General features: G+C 35.0%; 1 protein-coding gene across 4 annotated transcripts in view; it reads left to right on the top strand.

The window, feature by feature from the left end:
* LRP1B (LDL receptor related protein 1B) overlaps positions 1-22,657 on the top strand; it is a 1,592,931-nt gene that overhangs the window by 896,023 nt on the left and 674,251 nt on the right. For all 4 annotated transcript variants that reach the window (XM_064484732.1, XM_031451350.2, XM_064484731.1 and 1 more), the window contains exon 12: positions 18,419-18,599. In XM_064484732.1, the coding sequence (XP_064340802.1) occupies positions 18,419-18,599 (181 nt within the window). The remainder of the gene's footprint in view (positions 1-18,418; positions 18,600-22,657) is intronic.

The following is a 22,657-nucleotide window of genomic DNA, read 5'->3' as shown; positions in this document are numbered from 1 at the left end:
CCATCACCCTGAAAAGTCCCTTAGTCCCTAACAACCACTGATCTGATTTCTGTTCTTATCTGATTTATTTTTCTGTAGTTTACTTTTTCTGAAATGTCAGAAAAATTTAATCATATCATGTATAGCTTTTGAGTTTGGTTTGCTTTACTTATATAATTTTTGAGATTTTTGTTGTTGTTGTTCAGTGTATCAGACGTTCGTTCTTTTTTTCATGTTGGGTTGTGTTATACTGTTGGATGTAACACAAAACTTTTATTGTTGGTGTTCAGTTGGGTTGTTTCAAGTTTGGTCAATTTTGAGGAAAGCTGTTACAAACATTTGTATACAGTACATTATGTGGACATGTGTTTTCATTTCTAAAAGTGAATTGCCTGTTAATATGGTACGTGTATGTATAACTTTATAAGAAACTGTCAAACTCTTCATTTTGTTCAAAATGTTTTTCAAAGTGGTTGGGTTATTTTGCTTTCCCAACATCAAGGTGTGAGAGTTCCAGTTGCTCTGCCTTCTCTTTGGCACACAGTATATCATCAGGCTTTTTCATTTGATCCATGGTGATAGGTGCATGTAGATAACTCATTGTTTAAATTTGAAGGTCTCCACATCAAAGTCATCTAAAGATCTGATTCTATTTACAGCTTGAACTCTTTGGTTGACCAGTTTGTCTCAGTGAGTTGTTTGTCTTTTTTTTTTTTTTTTTTTTTTTTGGTTTATGTATTTCTCATAATTATTTATTGAATTTCAAATAGTGTATGTAGGAAAACCTTAGAGATTTAAATAAGTGAAATTTATACTGGAGATAATGAGTACGTTTCTTGTGCCAGTGTTTTAGTGTGAAGAGTTTGGTTGATCTGTTCAGTAGTTGATCTGGGATTGGAGTTTGTTCTTATAGGTACCTTTGGTGAACCAAATCTTTCAGATTCTTCCAGTGATGGGCTGAGCCTACTCTGTGCGTAGTGTATCCTGGAGTATGTGTGTTCCATCTTCAGCTCTCAGTAATCCCTGCATGGCTGCTTCTCTGAAGGGTATTGCTGCATACTCTTGTCCTCTCCTTAATTGTCAGCTAATGTGATCTGTTTATAACTGGGAGGCTCGTAGAGTCTGAATGAGGGCCTCTCTGTTCTCTTGGTCTGGCCTTTGGTCCTAGATTCTGTGGTTCTGGGCTTTGGAGATGGGTTTTTCTGTGCATCACCTCCCCTGTCAGCCAGTATCTGCCGTGTATCTCTGGGAGATATTGGGCAAGAGATAATCTCTTGCTCTGTGCCCCAGGGCAGCAAATATCTGGTTTTTGTATCAACCCATGATTATGGGTCCAAACAACTTTATTGTACCTCCCCCAGGGACAAACAGCTTTATTGTACCTCCCCCAGGGACAAACAGCTTTGCTGCTACTCTTCTCCCAGTGTCACTGTGCCTTTGTTTTGCACCGTTGGCAGTAGAGTTTCTTGTCTTTCTCCAAGCGTTAGACTAGTGTTTCTTGTTGTGAGTCCACCAACTTGTGGTGGGACTAGGGATGTTTCTTACCCGTCTCTCAGAGTCACGTGGCTTCTGCCTCCCTCCATGGCAGCTTATCTTTGCAGCTCACTTTAGCTTTGGGGAAGAGAAGATTTTCTGCCCTTTGCTAGTGGCAGATGAGTTTTGATTCTATACCTCCCTCACAGGCAGCAGATCTGTCTTCCTTCTGGAAGCGGGAAGGTCGCCTCCCCCTTCCCCAGTAGTTGCGTGAGGGAAACGTCTGGGCTAGGTTGGGTTTCATGTGCGTGAGACATGCCGGGCTGTCTCTCAGTTCTCTTGCTGTGCCGTTGCTATTTCTCTTGTAAACTTAGTGAAAGGAATCCTTGGGTCAGGGTTTCTCACATTAAATCACACTTGGTTTTAAAAATTCTTTTACTAGTTGAGCTTTTGTAAAAGACTACTTTTATGGCCGTTGCCTCTTCCTCCTATGCTCTGGAAAAGGTACAAATCATCTTGCGTTCTGTTTTTACTGGACGAGGCTGGTCACTCTGATTTCTTTACATCTTGTTGCCTTGGGATCCCAGCTTTTATTTGGACTCAACAGAAGTTGCAATCTTGTAGATTATTGGTCTTTCTCTTATTATTAGCTGTTTTGATATTCTTTGGCACCTTTCTGCCTCCAGAGTAAAGCCCAATTCTGCATGTCTCTAATTCATTCATACAAAGGGAATTTGAAGAACAGCACTGAAATATTTTTAAGACTGCTTTAACTTCCTTCACCACAGCATTAGAATCAGTTTTTAAAACTAGCTGAGTTCTACTTGGGAATACATGTGAATCCCTTGTGATGCTTTTAAACATCCATAGTTGACACATAAAGTAATTTCACCTGTTGCAAAAAGATTTCAATATTTTCTACTTTCAGTAAGCTCATTTTGTATTATATTTTAACTAAAAATAAATAGTAGTGATGGGACTTTTCACTTTGCAAAAAAGAAAGATTGGTTAGTGTATCACACTATCAGAAAAAAATCTGTTATAAAAAAGAGATGAAAAAAATATTAAAATGCTAAAAGCATTTTGCACAGAGAAGGAGACCATCAACAAAATGAGAAGTCATCCTAATGAATGGGAGAGGATATTTGCAGACAATATATTTGATGAGCGGTTAGTATCCAAAATTTATAACGAACTCATATAACTAAACATCAAAAAAAAACCTATTAAAAATCAGCAGAGGACCTCACTAGACATATTTCCAAAAGAGACAAATGGCCAACAGATACATGGAAAGGTGCTCAACATCACTAATAGTCAAGTGGAAATCAAACCCACAAGATGTCATCTTACTCCTGTCACAATGGCTATAATAAAAAAAAATAACAGATAAGTGTTGGCAAGGATGTGGAGGAAAGGGAACATTCATACACTGTTGGTTGAAATGTAAATGAGTGTGGCCACCATGGAAATCAGTATGGAGTCTCCTCAAAATTTTAAAAATAAAACTACTGCAGATCCAGCAATTCAACTTCTGAGTATTTACCAGAAAAAACAAAAACACTTGATTCAAAAAGATACATGCATCACAGTGTTCACTGCAGCATTACTTACAGTAGCTGAGATATGAAAGCAACCTAAATGTCTATCAATAGATCAATGGACAAAGAAGATGGATAGATCAATGGATTAAGTATGTATATGTATAATACTCTGCCATAAAGAAAAATAAAATTTTTGCCACTTGCAAGAACATGGATGGACCTTCAGGGCATTATGCTAAGTAAAATAAGTCAGAGAGGGAAAGACAGACACTGTATCATCTCACTTACATGTGGAATCAAAGAAAACCAAATGCACAAACATAAAATGAAAAGACTCATAGATACAGAGAATAAACAGGCGACTGCCAGAGAAGAGGGATTTGTGCAGGAGGAGAAAATATGTAAAGAGGAGTAAGAGGGACAAACTTTCAGTTATAAACAAGTCATAGGGATGTAATATACAGCATAAGGAATACGCTCAATAATATAGTAACTTTATGTGGGGATAGGTGGCTATTAGACTTAGCATGATCATCACTTTGTAATGTGTGTAAATGTCAAGTCACTGTTGTATCCCTGAAACTAATGTAATATTACATGTCAACTATATTTCAATTAAAATGCATGTAGAGCCATATATACTTATATGAACTAAACTCCCAGACACACTGATATATAAACAACATGAGCAAAAAAAAAAAATTTTGCAGACAGGATAATCCAATTTATATAAGCATATTAATGTTTTTGATAAGATTGATAAACAATGGTGATTACCTCTAGGGAGGGCCATGTGAATTATTATATTCACATCTGACTGTCCTTTTAAAATATGTGCAACATGAAATTAATTTATGTCTTAAGTTAGAATTTAAAAGAAAATAGCTCTTCCAAAGCAAAGAAATGCAATTATGGGTAAGCATGCAGAAAAATGCAATTAGTGAAACTGTGATCATTTTTGTTCACATTAATATGAGTTGGTTGCTTTAAACATAGGTGGCTTCTTTAAAAAAAAAAAAAAAAAGAATAGCCATAAATTTTCATCTTACCTCTCAAATGGATATTCTTTTGAGTTTATTTTTTGCCTGTTAAGCCCTTTTCCCAAATCTTCATAGCACTGAATGTCTTTCTTTTATGTTTTCATGAGGGCTTTTTTTCTTAAATAGAGTTCTTTCTCTTTGAATTAGGAGATGATGTAGTAGCAGAATATGAATGATTCTTTATTGAATATCACTTACCTATCCTTGCATTGTGACATTATAAATTCTCTAGCACATCCAACATTAGGGATTACAAGAGAGGAAATTGTTTTATTTCTTACTGAATTTTTCATCACATAGCATTTTTAAAGTAGTAATATTTTATCATCCAAGGTATTTATTTAAAAGAAAGTCTCCAAATTTTGCATTTAATGCTCCTGAGAACAGTGGTGGCATATGCCAAACAGTGGGGTGTGGTATATCTTTAGCCTGATTAAGTGATATGTCTCCATATGAAAATCTGTGTGTGTTCATATGTGTGATTTTCTCTCTGATTCGATTATTTGTGGATGGTATCTATAAAAAAACAAGGTGTTTTCTGTAGTTCAAAATATTTAAATATTTTTAAGGACCTAGTAGTTAAGGATTTAATTTTTCTTCTAGGTATTTGGCACTCCCTGAAATTATGAGAATGATAATGAAACAATAAGTATTCTTCACTGGTATTCTGGAGTGAATAAGCTAGCCACACATTCTCAATCCCCCGTTATTTCCTTCCTACACCCAGATTCATAGTGCTTACATTCATTTGAGTCATTCATTTCCTTTAGTTTTATAAATGTTTATCAAGCCTTTAGTTCTGATCTCTACTAGGGGTTTCAAGCATAGATTATATTTCTATCCTGCCCTCCTGTTCTATAGAGACAAGTGGAAACATTGGCTTGTCCACACTTCAGTAAACTTAACAAGGCAGTAAGTGGTGAGTGTCAGGAATGGGATGGGATATGGTACTAAGGGAGTTTAGAGGACAGACAGATTTCACAGGGCTAATAAGAGAAGATTTGTGTAGCAGATAGAATACTCTTTTGGCCTTGAAAAGATGTAAATGATTTAGAAAATCGGAAAAATGCAACAAGAGAGAGAAAAGGAAGTAAAAACAGCACAGAGATGAGAAAGTAAAATATGCTTATAGGAGCAGGGAAATGGGCTAACATTGCTAACATTTATTAAATAGTGTGTTTTGTAAGTGCTTTTTATGTTATTTCATTTTATCTTCACAATGACCAAAAAAGGGGAAGTCGTAGTTTAAAAAATTTTACAAAGACTAAAATGAAAGGTAACCAGAAGGTATACACTACTTTTACTCTGACACAGAAGTCCATGTTTTCTCCAGAAAAGCACCTTGATTAACTAAAGATAGTATCATCCAGCACAGATGCTTGGATCATGGGGCTTATAAAAGAGGTTAGTTGCAAGTAATTGTGGAAGTCTTGTATGTCATTGGAAGGAAAGTTGGAATTAGTCATGAGGTGATGGTGAGTCATTCACTTACTCATTCAGACAACTCATACCTATTGAGATCATGTTATATGTAGGTAATGTTCTAAGACCTGGAGATGCACCAGTGAACAAAACAGGTAATATCTTAGAGAAATATATTAGAAAACATTGTGAAAACACAGGTTTAGTATATGGATAAAAGAGGGGGAAAAAACCCTAAACTCTTTTAGATATTTTATTATTAAAATAAGTACATTTATTTCCCAGATTTATAAAGGCAAAGTAGCATATGGTAGCTTTTATCTCAGATCAAGTTTATTTTAGACTCACACCTGTACTCAGAAACTATATTGTGTGTCCTCATACCTTTTGCCCCCACCATCAGGAAGAAAAAAAAAAAAAGAAAAAATCAGAGGAATGAGGAATACCTCAGACCTTTCTTAAATGGGATACCTGTCAACTTTCTTTCCTCTGTATCTATTAACTTTTACTTTTGATTCACTATTCCTATGCCATTGAAAAGAATACATGCAAAATATGTATTTTGGCTCTGGGTTTTTTCAGATATTATTAACAACAAATTAGCTGTCATTTAGTGTATTATGCAATATTTAGACAACTTAAATGAATATATTATAGTGATACTAGTATATTTGGGTGGTAGTGGTCTGATAATGATATGAAATATTTTAATACACATCTGTTTTCTTCTTTGGTTATGAAACGGTTGCCTTCACAGGATAGCAGTGTTTTCCCAGCTCCAAAATTAGCCGTTTCATTTCTGTTACTGAAACAAGTTTTCATAAACCTTTACTGTTCATCAAAGAAGAATGTGCACATTTTGAGTCAGCGAATTACCCTAGTATTTTAGCTGTTAGGGTATTTGTAACTTGTCTCAAATTTCAAATTATTAAATTTAGCTCACTATTATTTCAGGTAAAAAGCAAAATGTACCCTTTTTGATATTAAAAATTATATCTAGGGATGTTCTCGTATAATGAAAAATACCATTTTGAGATAAAATATTTCCAAGATATTTATCACAGTGTTTAGCCATGAGGTGTTTAGCATTTATCCTATTAAAGAATATTATATATCTAGAATTTCAATGAAATTTGATCTGCTCTCAGACTGTATATTTTAAAAAGTATAGTAGTTTGTAATACTATTCTACCAGCTACAGATACCTAATTTAATATTCATCAGTAATTTTGCCAAAAAATATTGCAAAGAATTTTTCATTTGATGGCAAGTAAATTCATATTTAGGGAAATCAAAATGGACTTTAAAATATTTGAGAAATACCACTTCATTCATTTTCAAAGTAGAACTCCAGCTTCATAAAGCAGGGGTAATTGTGTTTTCCATATGATATTTGGTAATGTCTGGAATCACTTTTGATTGTCACAGCTGGAGAAGGAGGTGATACTGGCAGCTTGTAGGCGGAGGCTAGTGCTGCTCAACATTGTGCCGTGCACAGGACAGCCCCCACAACAAAGAATTACCAGGTCCAAAATGTCAGTAGTGCCAGTGTTGAGAAACCCTGTCCTAGAGGCTGGCAGGGAGTAAACCTGCCACCACTGCGTAGGTGCCAAAAGTAGAGAATGAGATTTAAGGTAGTTTGTTACTCACAGCACAGAGTATCAGTTGCTGCACTGGTCCCAGTCCCCATGTCTTGCAGGGCAATGTCATGGGCCCGGATGGATGGATGCTAGGTGAGGAATGGGCTGTGCCAGTGCTGAGGGACCCACAGCCTGGGGATCAGGACCTGTTGAGCAAACAGCCAACATGTTGCAAACTGAAAGTTTCCAACTCTCCCCATCTTGTGGTGTGAACCATTCCACAGTAGCCACCCTGTGTTCACCTTGATTTAGCTGCCTGTGTGACTAACTGTAGAAATTATTCAGTATCAGAATCAGTCAAGCCCTAGGGCTCCACACACTCAGGAAAGTTCATGGATACTCCAGGTCCCCTGGGGCCTGCCTCTCCTAATGCTCACCAATAAGAGCCTGGAAACAAGGACACGTCATAATAAAGGCTCACTTAGTTCTATTCATGAGGATTTACATGCAATCACCTTAAAAACGTTTCACCTAAGTATTCTTAAATTCTTAAGGGGAAAATACTGTTCATTTAAGTTGTTTATTTCTCTACATAACCCATAATATCCTGTGACTCCTTTCCAATATTCTCTTTGTCATCCCCAGAGCACCCACCCTGGGCATGACTCCAGCTCCAGGCATTTGCATGTGATGTTCCTTATGTCTGAAATGCCCTTCTATCAGATGTCCCCATGCCTTTCTCCTTTACCTCGTAGAGGTCCTACAGGCCACCTCCTCAGATAGCCCTTCCTGACCACCTCATCTAAAATTGCACATCTACGCGTATTCCCCACCCAAATCCTTACCCCCTTGCTCTGGTTACTTTTTCTCTTTAGTCCTTATCCTGGGTATATTTCACTTGTTTGTCATATTGCTACAAGAATGTAAGCTTCAAGATGTCAGAGGTTTTTGTGTGTCTTGTTCATTGATAAATCCTTAGGGCTTAGAACAGTGCCTGGCATATAGCAGCTATGCAATGAATATCCATCAGATGAATGAACTGGGCCTTTTATTTGGCTGTCATGACTTTAGAAATCATAATTCAACTGGTTAAACAAAACCAAGAGTGATTGAAGAATGATAATTTTTTATTCTAAAATAAGGAACATTAAGTTCAATCACTTTTTCTTAATGATTTTGGTATTTACTGAAATTGTTCTAATAATGAGCTTCCTTGATGACTTTTCAGGAATCTGATAAATTTTACATATTCTCATGATTCATTTGAATGTATGCAATATTTTTAATAAAAAATGAGCTTTTTAGTTAAGACACCCAAGACATCCCTGTCAAACTTTCCCAGGCTCTCTGAATTGACATCTCATTTCCTTCTACAGCTTCATATCAAGTTTTTCTTCTGTAGTTGCATACATGACCTACCTTGAATGGTTTTGTACTATACACTTACTTAGATGAATTATTCTGCACTAATATTTTTTATGGATTTGCTGTGGAATTGTAAAGATTCTTTTAGCTTACTGCACCAAAATTGTTACAAAACATGGTCTTAATATCACTATTTTAACTATCTCCCTTTTTCCTACAGATTATGCTACAGTTACCCTTTGACATCTTCTGTATATTAAAAACAATACATTTCTAAAACTGATAATCCATGTATTTTATTAAATCAAAAAAATTAATTTTGAACTACTTTTATTTGAAAAATAGAAAAAATTACAAAGTAACATAGACAGTTTTTATATCCCTCACACGATTTTTCCTGCTAGTAACATCTTACATAATAATGCCACAGTTATCAAAACCAGAAAACGAATGTTGATACAATACTATTAAAGACGTCAGTCAAATTCCACTGGTTTTCCCATCATGAATTTAGTAGTTATATCTTCTCAGTCTCATGTATACTGTAACATTGCCTCAGTTTTTCCTCGTATTTGATTTTAATATTTGACTTTCCTCATGTACACACTTGTTGAATCCCTGCATTGTCAGCCATCTAATATATTTTAGTAAGAAATGAATCTGTAGTTTATTGAGAATAATCATTTTGGTTGGGGAGTTGCTAAGGCATCCTTCGCTTCAGTAATCTTACACATCTCCACTCCCTTCTCTCTCATGCCCCACTCTTTCCTTCTGATACATCATTGCTGATGTTAATTTTCTTTGACTCTTGTTTCTGCTCATAATTTTTATTCTTACAATGCTAGTGATCAAACTTTAACATAAAATAGATAGGCCCATTGGAACATGAGTTATATTTCCAAACTTATTGTATCGACTGCTAACTAAGGGGTCCTTGTGAATCACTTTACCTTCCAGGGCTTTTTTCATTGTCTGTAGAATGTAGATAGTGGGCTATACATTCTCTAGCCTCCTTTTTTTACTAACTACTTATTTCTTTCTATATTATTTCATAAATAAGACTATTCCATATGTATAATTTGTATCCTGTTGTATATTGACATTAAAATTAGAATTTTCATAATATTTACTCTAATTTGCCATAATTATTGCCATGTTGTTGAGCATTTCTTTTGTTTATACATTTTCCTAGTTATAAATGATGCTTTTTCTGAGATCTTTTTGTATTATCTTTCTCATTATTTTGTCTTATTTACTTAGAACATTATTTTCATAGAATAGATCATCAGAAACAGAATTATTATATCAAAAGTATAACCATTTTTTAAACATTTGGTATATATTGTCAAATTTGTCTTTCAGAAAAATTTTATCAGTGCATGCTCCCACTGGCAAAGGATGTTCTCATTAAAAAACTGCTTAAAATGATAGGTTGAAACTGAAGATGTGAGATATTTTATTTCCCTTTACACACTTTAAAATGTTATTATTTATATTCTTATTTTGTGAATTTTATCCTTATGCCTTTTTTCCATTGACTTCTTGGAGTCTAAGCATTTTTAATCGATGTGTATTTCATTACAGATTGGGAAACTCAGCCCTCCATAATGTTTGCTGTCAGTATGTTTCTCAGTCTGTTTTCTCTGATTACAGCACGTAATAATTTTAAAGTAGAGACTTTTAACCATCCCCCCTTTTTTTTAATAGAAGTATAGTCAGTTTACAGTGTGTCAGTTTCTGGTGTACAGCATAATGTTTCAGTCATACATGAACATACATATGTTTGTTTTGATATCCTTTTTTCATTTTAGGTTACTGCAAGATATTAAATATAGTTCCCTGTGTTATGCAGTAGAAACTTGTTGTTTATCTTTTTATATATAGTAGTTAGTATTTGCAAAGACTGTATGTTCTCTAGTTTCCTTTTATCTCTAAAATACCGACTATAACTACTATTTATAACTAGGCTCCTGCCTAGTTTTATTATTTCCTTTCCCTTGACTGACTGCTTCAGTTTTGTAAGGCTGCCTATGGACTAAGGAGGGTTGTGACTATGTGCATTCTCTTAGGTAGTTTTAGAAAGGTTTTGTGAGATTAAACTACAATTCGGGACTGGACTTTATCGCATTTACTCATCATCCACACGTGCATTTTGCTTATCTTTTTTTTCCTCTCTAGGTAGTAATATGGGTCTGAAACAAGTACATTTTTGATAGTTTAGCATGTTAAGCTCCACTAGGAAGGTCACATGAAATGACGTATGTGTTGTCATGGTAATTATAAATATACTGAAGAATTATAGCCCCTGGTGTTTAAACTCAATTTGGAATCTGACAATCATTATCTTTCACTAAACCTGATACCTAAGGAAAGTGTGTGCTACTTTGTTTTCTTTTAAAACTTCAGTAAAAATTATCAGCTGAACTGATGCACTATTTGAATGTTTAATGATCAAGTGCAAAACTATGAAACATATTTAAAAATATAGCTAATAAAAAGTCACTTTCTTATGAAATTAAATTTTTCAACTGACTTCTAATAGAGCTGCCTTTTCATCTAATATGAAAGAGATTGAGTGATTTAGTATTAATGCGATAAATTCCAGAGTATTTTTATAAATTATAACCTATTTCATAGGAATAAAAGGAATATTCAAGAATGCCTGTGATATTTCACATTCAGAAGTTGAAGCAATTTTTGCTCTGTTCTGTCTCCCATTAAGAAGGCAGAATTGGGTAGTAAAAGGGCATTAACGGAAAATGCTTTGTCACAATTCACAATGAACACTCATGTTTTGCATTCTTTCATGAGATGTTTAGTCAGTGGCCACAACGGGGAACAGTGGAAAGGCTCAAAAAACAAACTTGGTTTTATTCACAGGTCCTAAAAACAGAAGGCATGCACACCATATAGGGCCACATAGAAAAGCCCCCACGGTGGTCTGCAGGCAGATGAAGGAAAACCATTAGGCCACAGGCTTTATTGGAGTTTGTCTGGGTAAAGCAAGTCAGGGCAGGATAAACAGTTTGAGATTGTCTAGTTTGAATAATTCCACTGGGCTGTAAGTGAGAAAGCTGATCACTGTTTGCATGGTACCTGGCCCTGGGATGATTAAGGCTGAGGAATGTTGCCTCTTGAGGCTTGGAGACCAGATCAAGAAGTGTGGCTCTGAATGGATCAGTTTGCACATGAAAGACAAGTTCTTGGCTGTGCCTCTTGCCGCCTCTGGGAATTGGCTATCCCCAGGAGAGGCTGTCTCCCCCCAGCTAGGAAGGTTTTTTTTTTTTTTTTTAAGATGTCAAAACATCAAAAGAGACAGAAAATACAAACATTAAAAGTATTTCTAATACAACTGTGATAATTATCCAAAAATTTGTAGTGGAATATTGTAAAATGATCTTGAATACACATTGTATAACTGTGGGGACTTTCCTAAATTGGAAGCCACTCCAGCCTGCATGGTGTAGATGTGGCAGTGTTTCCTCCGAGAGCTGTGAATGTGACGTGTTCCCTGACTAGAGCGCTCCCAGAATTGTTTCCGAGTCACAGGCCTGGCAGTAGTGTCTTCATCAGGGTTCTCTGGAGAAACAGAACCAGTAAGATGTATACATAAAGAAAGAGAAACAGATTATATATTTAAAATATTAGCCTGAAGAGGGTGTGGAGAAAAGGGAACCCTCCTACACTGTTGATGGGAATGTAATTTGGTGCAGCCAATATGGAGAACAGTATGGAGTTCCTTAAAAAACTAAAAACAGAGCTACCATATGATCCAGCAATCCCACTCCTGGGCATATATCCAAAGAAAACTCTTAATTCGAAAAGGTACATGTACCCCAGTTTTCATAGCAGCGCTATTCACAATAGCCAGGGCATGGAAGCAACCTAGGTGTCCACTGACATATGACTGGATAAAGAAGTGATATATATTCTCAGCCATAAAAAAGAATGAAATAAAGTCACTTGCAGCAACATGGATGGACCTGGAGGTTATCATACTAAGCAAAAGTCAGACAAAGATAAATATCATATTGTATCACTTATATGTGGGATCTTTAAAAATGGTACAAATGAACTTATTTACAAAAGTGAAATAGACTCATAGACGTATAAAACAAAATTATGGTTACCAAAGGGGAAAGAGGTGGGGGATAAAGTAGGAATTTAGGTTTAACAGACACACACTACTATATATAAAATATACAGATACCATGGACCTACTGTATAGCACAGGGAACTATATTCAATATCTTGTGATAACATATAATGGAAAAGAATCTTAAAAAGGAATATATGTACATGAATCATTTTCTTTACACCTGAAACATTGTAAACCAACTATACTTTATTTAAAAAAAAAGTACCAGCTCACAGGATTGTAGAAGATGGCAAGTCCAGAATCTACAGTATAGAGTGACTGGTTGTCGATTCAGGGAAGAGTTAATGATATTTCAGCTTGAATCCAAAGACAGTTTAGAAGCCAAGTTCGCTCTTCCTCAGGGGACGGCAGTCTGATTTCTCTTAAAGCCTTCAACAGATTGAATAATACCAACTCAAATTATGGAAAGTAGTCTGCTCTGTTCAAATTGTACTGATGTAAGTGTTAATATCATCTGATAATACTGTCCCAGCAATATCTGCACTGATGTTTAACTGAATATCTGTGTACCGTGGCCCAGCCAAATTGACTCATAAAATTAGCCATCACACATGGCTAGCTGCACAAAATGCTTTAAGGTGCGGTTAATGTAAATCAATAGAGAATTCTCTTGAGAGCACCAGCCTGGAACCCAAGAATTACTACCATCTCTGGTCATGTTCATGTACTTGTTTATCTGCATTTATTACAGACATATAAATTATGACTTTTCAGGATCTTTTCTTGGGAGGTGCTTCTCCATGGATCCCTCACATTTCTGCATGTCTTAGAGTGATGCACTAATTGCCTTGTATTCTGAAGTATCCTTACAAGAATGTTTGCGTAGAAAAGAGACTTGGAAGAAGAGGCAGGGTATCCCTCTGGTGCCAATATGCAGGGCTGCTTGTGGCCATTAGAAAATATTTGGGTTTAAAGTCTGATTTCTTCTCCTGTAATGCAACCCTCTGTGTGTGAAGGCATCCATACGGGCCCCAATGGGACTTTGGACTAAAGAGACACCAGTCTGCTGATGACCATGTTGCTTGCTGTGCATGAGTAATAAAGTCCTCCATATCTGACCTACAAGTTTTGTGTCATCAACCTTCATCCATGAAACAGTGACCGGCTAACGTGTTAGCTTGGAAGTAGGGTAAAATCTCAGCTCTTGACAGTTGTTGAAACATTTCATTTTACTCCTTTTACCCTTTAGATTACTTTGTTGGTAACTAGGATGCGGACTGTGGCTTTCTCTTGAATCTTACATACGCTCATCACTGCATCAAAGATGAAATATCTGAATGTCATAGACCATCTGTATTACTCTCTCCCCAAACTGAACTGAAAATATGCTTCTGAGAATAGAAGGAAACCACTGTGTTTTAATGTATTCTGTTCATCTAGAAAACAAGACCCTAATATGCACTTTACGTATCTCTTTGAATAAAACAGCAGAGTATTTTGTTCCCTTTGAAAGCAGCTTGTGTATGCAGGTTCCCTGACCTAGTAAATGAACTGAGGAGGGACCGGGAATGAAAATGAGGCTAAGAGCATCAGCTAGCCACTGGGGACAGATGATACAGAGAACGTCAGTCTGGCCAAATACTCCTGTAACCTTGTGAGATAGAAAATTCAGCAGGCAAACTTTACTGCCACACTATTAATTAAATGAACTTCATTCACACATGTCAGATACATCTGAGCTGTGACGCCTCAGGCCATACTGAAATGCACAGAGAGAATCTGTATTAATTGAACTATAGGAAAGTGAAGCAGGAGAGTTTTCTAAGCGCTGACTCTGAGGCAAGGTGAGACACCCCTGGCCCTAGGCATGTCTGCAAGAAGAGAGCATTTCTAGCTATTTAAGACATGTGGCCAGCACCTGCACTCATGCAAACACTTTTGGAACGCTCAGAAAAATAATGTCTATACTAAGAATAGGAAAACTTGGATACATTGGGAAAATACAGGCACTGTGTTTTTATAATGGCAAATATGGGGTGTGATTTCCAATTAATTTCTTTTTATGTTAATCAGTTTCTGTTGTGAAGCATCAAGATTTATGTATTATTCTGGAGATATGGTTTATGCACCTTAACATAACCATGGCCACTGTTTACATCCTTAGCCATTTTTGATTTTTTAAAAAATCTTGGACCCATTTTTAAACATAGAAGATTTTATTTTAAATATATAAAACTTTAATCCTGTCCTCTTCTATAAATGTGTATTATCTAAAGGGATGCTTTAGTTTTAAGAAATGTTTTACAGCCTCTTTTTTAAATGCTCGTTTTATCTAATTCTAGGTCTTAATTTTAATGGCTTTCTGATTTATTTAAAATTCACATAATTATTGTTTTTCACTTGCATAAGTTTTACTATCTCCTACTCATCTTCATTTCGTTAATGGTAGGTATCACTTAAAGGAAATAACAACGCTACCATCAAGAATTTTTCATTTCAGTGAAAAGTCCAGCTTTTGATGAGATGTATGTTTTTCTAGTGCACAATTTACATATTATGTTCATTTATAAAAGTTATTCGTTAGGTACTAGGACAAAGCTTGCAAAGAAAAAGTAATAGAAATTTTAATAATTTGAGTCAAAATAATATGTTAATCTTAAGTGTTCACAGAGTACATGAAAGTCTGTTTTTAACCTGAATTATATGAATAAAGATCTCATTTCGTCACTTAAAAAGGAACGTATAGGTATAATCTTAAAAAAAAAAAAGAAACCATTATCTACTGGAATTTTTCTAGTGTTTTGAAAAATACAAGCATGTTAAGAGTTCTTGTACATTGGTAATTGAAAAAGTAAGTATTTTGTGAAATCTAAGGGAAACTTTGACCAGATTTTTAAAAAGTTCATACTCTTCATTTGCTATTAGTTATAATATTGATAATAATAATAATACTGTACTGAGTGTTGATTTGGGGAATTAGAATACTTGCACTCTCCCCCAAGGTAGCAAAGCAATCTACTCTAGCAAGTTTCTCTTTATCAAACAACTTTCTTCCATTTGAACAGTCATATGTTTCTTTGAACTAGAGATTTGTATCTCTGTTACCTACGTTTGTTTGGAAGTTCAGTGCCATGATTGTTCTTCATATGTTCTTCATGACCTAGTTAAAAGATTTTGGTCATAGAGTTCCTAATTGTCGATCTCAGATAGGCCCCAACCAAAACCTCTTGAATGAAAAATAAATTAATGTACATAAAATCAATGTTCTATATATCTTAGCATTCTATCAAAGTAGTAAGTTAAAATCAGATGCCAAATGATATGGAGGCAGAGTGCTTTCCTTATCAATGTGTATTTATCGAGAAAGGGATTTGCTGATTGTTCAGGCTTTGTTCTAGAAGTATAAGAGGAAATTTATTTGTGTCTGGTTAAAGATAGCCTAAAAAGATTCCCAAGTTGTGCACAGACTCTTCCATGAGTTTTTTTTTTTTTTTAATTTGTATTCAGCCTCATTTTTCCCAGAACAGTTAAAATAAATGAAACATACACACAAATAATGTTAAAAACACTCTAGGCTAATTGATTCATTACTATCTCAACAGACAGGTAGATAAAGGGAAGATTATAATAATAATGATACTAGCAGTAATAAAGTTTGTAGCAACGTGTATGTAAATTATGTGCCAGACATTATTTAAGAATTTTATATATATTAATTCATTAATCATCAAAACAATCATATGAGTTAAACACTATCATTATGCCCATTTCAATGATCAGGTGTAACTCACTCAGTTAGAGGAATAAGTAAGTGTCGGAATCTAGGCAGTGTGATTCCAGAACTTGGGATCCAAATCACTATTTTATGCTCTTAAGGCATTCCATTTTTCAAAGAGAAAACAAACAAACCAATTAGAGACAGGATCCTCCCCAGTTCTGCTTTTTAGAATTCAATTCCATTCCTCTCTATTTATTCACAACTGACTCTGCATATCCTACTTCTAATTAAAGTTGGCCACTGGTCAAAACACAAGGAAATCTTACTGAATAATTATTTTAAAAGAGAAAAACATAAAGAATATGTCTATCAAAAGTATATGCAGGATATACATACATTTTAAAATCCTAATGAATTAATAAAAACTAGGGTATGTTGAGAATTTACAGTGTTACAGGCCTCAGGCTAAGTGTTTTCTACATAGTAGCTTATTTACCTCTTGTTATCACCCTACAGAGTAGGCACTATTATTATCATCACTTTACAAATGGAGAAATTAAGGATCTGAGTGGCTGAGTTGCTTACTTAAGTGTCAGAAACAAAATTTCAATCCAGATAATATGGAAAAAAGTCTGCTTCATATGAAAAAAAAGTCCCAAGTCAGAAGTCAAAAGGAGATGTTTTCAAAATGCAAAGGTTATTGAAGAAGGAAGTTTCCATGCTGGAGTAGGTTTCAAATGGAGCACAATTTTTGAAAACTAGCTAACAAGATAAAAACCAGCCACAGACAATGATAAATAGAAAAGAGTAAACAGCTACTCTTTTTCCATTATGCCAGAGCAGGAAAGCGCTCAGTAAAATTAAGTGTCAATAAAGTAAAGACAAAATTAAAATTTTTCTAAGCATAGGCACAATTAACCTGTGAAAATTACTCATATTGGTTGGTAATGAAGCAGATAGCTTAGTGAAATTGAGAACATATCTGATTCACGATAATGAGATTTTCAGTTAGGTCAAATCGCACATTGTATTAGTCATCCTGAGTTAGGGCACATGCTGATTAGCAGAAAGGGTCACGAAATAAAATTTTACCCTTTCTAAGGCCAGAGGGCCATGATTAAAGAACGTGGTAACAGTCAATATTTATCACATCTGCATATGAGAGAATGTCATGTAGATTTCCCAGTAGGGTGTGAATTGCACGTCTCTGTCTCCAATGTACTACTCCCAGCCATTTTATCCAGTGCATTCCAGTTCTCCACCTCAGACCCAGGAGGAAAAGGGGCAAAGGCTTCCCTTGTTTTGAAAGAAGAGAAGGAATTTGCAATACTGTCTCATGCAGCAGAAGAATGGAAATGTATTTATGATGTTTTGTACAGTTTGGAGCGTGGTTGACAAAATGGCAAGATGTGAGGACAGGATTCGCCATAGGAACAGTGCAGTCATACACATCTCTACATTGGGGATCATCTGACTTGGGCTTTATCCCGATTCTGCCACTTCTTGTGTAACAATAGACTGTTCTTATAGAATAACACTCATTCTTAAGTATTGGAGTTTCCCCTACTGTAAAGGTTTGAATTAGGTGAGCTCATATGATTGTATATTTATAGCATTATTTTGAATTATCACTGCCTGTATCTTAAAGCAGCCTATGATAGTGTTCTTTATAAAGTAAGTCTAGAATACACAGAAATATTTTAATATTTCTTTGAGATGCACTATTCATGCAATTTCATGATGAAGGGTATTCTGGACTTTCAAAGGTATACTTCTGCTGGAACTGTTCATCTCTTGGCAAAAGGGCATTCATATTATTTTTGTTATTCATATTACATGCTTGAACATGCTTACTTTTTGAACAGAATACTTGATTATGCTACTTGATTTTTTTTCTGAACAATCAGTGAAACTGTGTTTTTGTTCTGAGAACTTACCTTTCACCCTTTTTTCTCTCATTACTTAAATTTTTCTGTTTTTCTGCATATCAGTGTTTTAATTACAGTATTTCAAGAGAGAGCCTGTCATCCACATAAAATAGCATTTAAAACAAAATTGAAAAATATTCTCTGGAATGATATTTGCAAAAATCACACCATAAAGAATGCATGGATCAGAATGTATTCTTTTTAAAATTAAGTAGGACAGAAACAGTGGACACTAATGTAAAATTTGCTTCTTGTTTTTGCTTTTTACAGATCTGGATAATGTGGAGGGCATTGCTGTGGACTGGATTGGAAATAACCTTTACTGGACAAACGATGGCCATAGGAAGACCATTAATGTGGCCAGGCTGGAAAAGGCTTCTCAAAGTCGGAAGACTCTTTTAGAGGGGGAAATGTCCCATCCCAGAGGGATTGTGGTGGACCCTGTGAATGGGTATGCAATATTTGATCAGCTTTATATAAAGAAAGTGATGTTAAGTATATTTGGTTTCTACATACTTAATTGTAGTAAGTTTTATTTAAATCCACATGTGAATTCACACGTGAATGGTCTGATTGGGAAAAGTTACTCATATGATTTCCTCTTCTAGAAACTGTGCTAAATAAGCATGTTAAAATACATTGAACTGAAATAGATTATTTGTACAAAGAATATATTTACTTGATTTATTCAGACAAGTATCATAGTTCTCCATTTTAGACAGCCTGACACCAAGATAAGTAATAATTCAACCAGAGAGTCAATCAAATTTTTTTTAATTAAAGGCTATTGAAATTTGATGTGTTCAGAAATAGCAAGTTTTTTTTGTACATTTACTGTGTGCTAGGCATTTTGTTAAATAGTTTACTTGGCTTTTCTGTGATCCCCACAACACTCCTTTGAATTAGTTGCTATTCTCATTCTTGTTTTACAAAGAAATTGGTAATGGATCTGCAAAAGACCATTTGATTATGAAGAGCCTGGATGAATATTTAAACTCAAACAGCCTGTCTCTAAGACTTTACTCAGAGACACTATACTCCACTACTTTCTGCTAATCTAGGCTGGTGATCATACAAGTTGCCACATAACTGTAATTGCCATATAGTGACATCGTTTTATACTGTGTGCTACTTGTGTTAGGATGGGTGATTTTGTGCAATTCATGGGAATATGTTATCCTTTGATTTTTATTCAGAGCTTTTATCTGAAGATAAGCAATACTGTGCATACAGAAATATTGAAATGTGAAAATTTCTAATAGAATTTCAGAATTAAATGAATGGATTGCTTATTTTACATGTTCAGTTGTTGCATGTGAGTTTTATCCCCTCCGTGGTTTGTATTTCACTGTTTCAAAATAGCATTGCAAAGTATTTTTTATACCTTACTGTACATATACAAAAAATACTTAATGAATAGGAAGCACATGACTCCTTTATGAAATGAGATCACTAGATTGCAGTTGGTAAAATTGTCTGTGTTGAGAATAGCTCCCAATACAGTCAGGGTGCTTTTTCCTAGGCTAACACCTAAGCAGTGGGTGAACTCATTGCATGTGTTTTTATAAGGCATAATTATAAAGTAATTTTAGTGATTTTTTGTGTGAATTCTTTACATTTCTGTAGTATTCCTGAACTTTTAAACCAAGTCATCTATCTGACCTTTAAGCCAAGGCAATCTTAATTTTAAGAGAAAATATTAATTCCACACTGTCTAAATCGTTTTGAAGCCAGATGTTTCAAATATCTCTTAAAAACCTCTTCCTTCTCAGTATTCTGATACAGGAAAATGTTTTCTGATAGAGATAAAGGAGATCTTTGAGGTGCTCAGGGAGATGACACAAGTATGGAGGTCATAGAATCAGATGATTTGTAAGGAAACTTAGTGATATCTCTCTCGTCAAATTCAGGTATCCACTTCAACACTTCCCAATTTAGATTTGCAACCTAGAGCAGGCATCCAATTTAGATTTGCAACCTAGAGCAATTTTATAGTTCAAGGACTTGGGGACAAATCTGATTGGTAAGACTTTTTCTTTTCATTAGGACAATATCTGCATCCCTGTAGTATCTACCAACTAATCCTATATTTGCCTCTGGTGCTGCAAAGAGTGACTCTTCTATTTCTTCCATCACACAGATTATTAAATAGAATACTGCCATTATGCATCAACCTGCTAAACAAGCAGACACACGTGCATGTACATACGTGCGTACGTGTGTGTATATACACATATACATATAGACACACATTTTTCCCTTAGTAACATACTGTGCCCAGAGCTCTGCACTAGGTAGGCAGTGATTGACAAAACAGGCGTAGCCTTAACCCTCATGAAGCATCTTGTGTCATCTGCAAAGTGGGGAGTAGGGAGTTAAAACAATAAATAAGTACCAGATGAGCAACTCATGTAATTTCTAGAGACCAAAGTGATGGAGTAAAACAAACAGGCTGACATGATGGAGACTAACAGAAACCTATTTAAATGAGTTTGCTCAAAGGCCTCTTTGAGGAGGCATCATTGAAGTTGAGACTTAATTGGAAAGAAAAAAACAGTCATGGAAATTGAGGGAAAGAGTAGTTCAGATCAAGAAAATGGTACATCTGAAGATCTTAAGTTGAGCAAAAACTTAGCTGACAGAGGAACTGAAATGAAGACAATGGGGCTAGATTGTAGGTGGCAGTTGGGAAAGTGACTGAAGATGCAACTGGAAAGCAAAGCAGGGCCTTGCCCACCTTGATGAGAGCTTTGTCCTTGGTCTTCAGTGTAAGTGTGAAATAGAGAAGTACTATGAACAGATTTATATTTTTAAAAAGACTATTCTTACTGTTCTGTGGAGAATAGACTGGAAGACAATAGGAGTAGAAATGGAACCATGTGAATTTAACTTTCTAAATAATTGATCCTAATATAAATTTTTAAAAAGAAGAAACTTTCTTTTGGAAAATTCCATTTAAAATAGCGTAATATAGGAGTGGGTATAACTCAGTGGTAGAACCCATGCTTAGCATGCATGTGGTCCTGGGTTCAATTCCCAGTACCTCCATTAAAAATTCTGTATCACTAAAAACACTTTAAAAAAATAATATAATATAACTTTAAGCGAAACATTTCAGAAAAAATTATTTATCTACATTTTTTCTACCGTTGTACCTCTGTGCAACTGTACACAGGAAAAGAGCTAATTTTTACAGAAGGGCTAGGGTTAGACTAAGTCAGTAAATTGCATTTGAACAGGTCTTGAAAAATAGAAGTGCAGCTTTTCTTGCTACAGTAGAAGGCCAGCTTAACCTAATTTTTATTTGATGAATACTCTAAGACCCACCTATAAAAAATATATGTTAGCTCCTGCTAATTTTATGGGTTGTATTTTCTATTCTGTGGGTTTATGAGTCATATTTACAAATATATTGTAAAACATTTACAATATAATTTTAATCAGATAATGAAATGTGTAGATGATAATCACATATCTAGTCTCTGTCAGATTGGCATCACTTGTTTAAAATTTGTTTTTCTTATGTTTTGTTTGACTAAAAATAATCTTAGGTAATGGGTCAGATCACAAACAATTCTTTCTCAAATAGCAATACAATATAAATACGTTTAGAATATACAGAATTATCTTTTGTGTGTGTGTGTATGCATGCACATATATTTGCTATTTGGGTTAGGAAGTCACAGAAAAAGAGTGTTACTATTATCAAAAGGAAAAGCTGGGAGGAAAGATAATCACAATTTTAACAAGTTATAAATTAGCAACAACAATATAACTGCATTGATTAACTGTGTTTAAGATTTCAGGAAAGCTATCAATAGAGATGAAAAAGTTGCATATTTGTCTTTTACATAGTTAAATTTATATAATTGAAATAAACAAATGGAATAAATTTTCTATTTGTTCCTAGTTTATCCCAATAATAAAACTGCTTGAAGAACAGACATGATCCAAGATAAGCATATTGCCATGTTTCTTTCTAGAATTATTAGATTAGAATGTATTTTGAGTTACTAAAATTCACCAATCTCAGTATACTTCTTCAGGTCTCAAAAGGCACATCAACATAATTATAAACTGTTAAGAGAATTTAAAAAGTGCCTAATTGGCATAAAATAATGGATGATGCATTATGTCCTCACTTGTCCCAAATCTGCCTGTTTAGATCACAGTAGGATTTTTAGACATGGATACAGATTTGTCCCAAAATACCTCAGAAAGTTCTTTAGAGTCCATAAAATGTGGGAGACAGAGGATCTAATAAGGGCATTTCCAGGGTTAGCAGCTTAGGAAAGCTTTGAAGCTTTATAAAGTTGTGTATGAGGTGACTGAATTAGAACCTACACTTTAATTAATAACTCAGGAGCTTTCACATGACCCTGAAACAACACATGCAGAGGGTTTTAACCTTATTCATGAGGGAATTGGAACATTAGCTCAAGGCCCCCTCTCCCAGTGTCATGGCTTACACAAAAGGCTTGTTTTTAAAAGCAGATGCTTTTGTTTGAG

The sequence above is a fragment of the Camelus dromedarius genome, chromosome 4, assembly GCF_036321535.1.
Source record: "Camelus dromedarius isolate mCamDro1 chromosome 4, mCamDro1.pat, whole genome shotgun sequence".
Classification (NCBI taxonomy): domain Eukaryota; kingdom Metazoa; phylum Chordata; class Mammalia; order Artiodactyla; family Camelidae; genus Camelus; species Camelus dromedarius.
The sequence above is the reverse complement of the archived record's forward strand: the minus strand, read 5'-3'. Positions and strand labels throughout refer to the sequence as shown.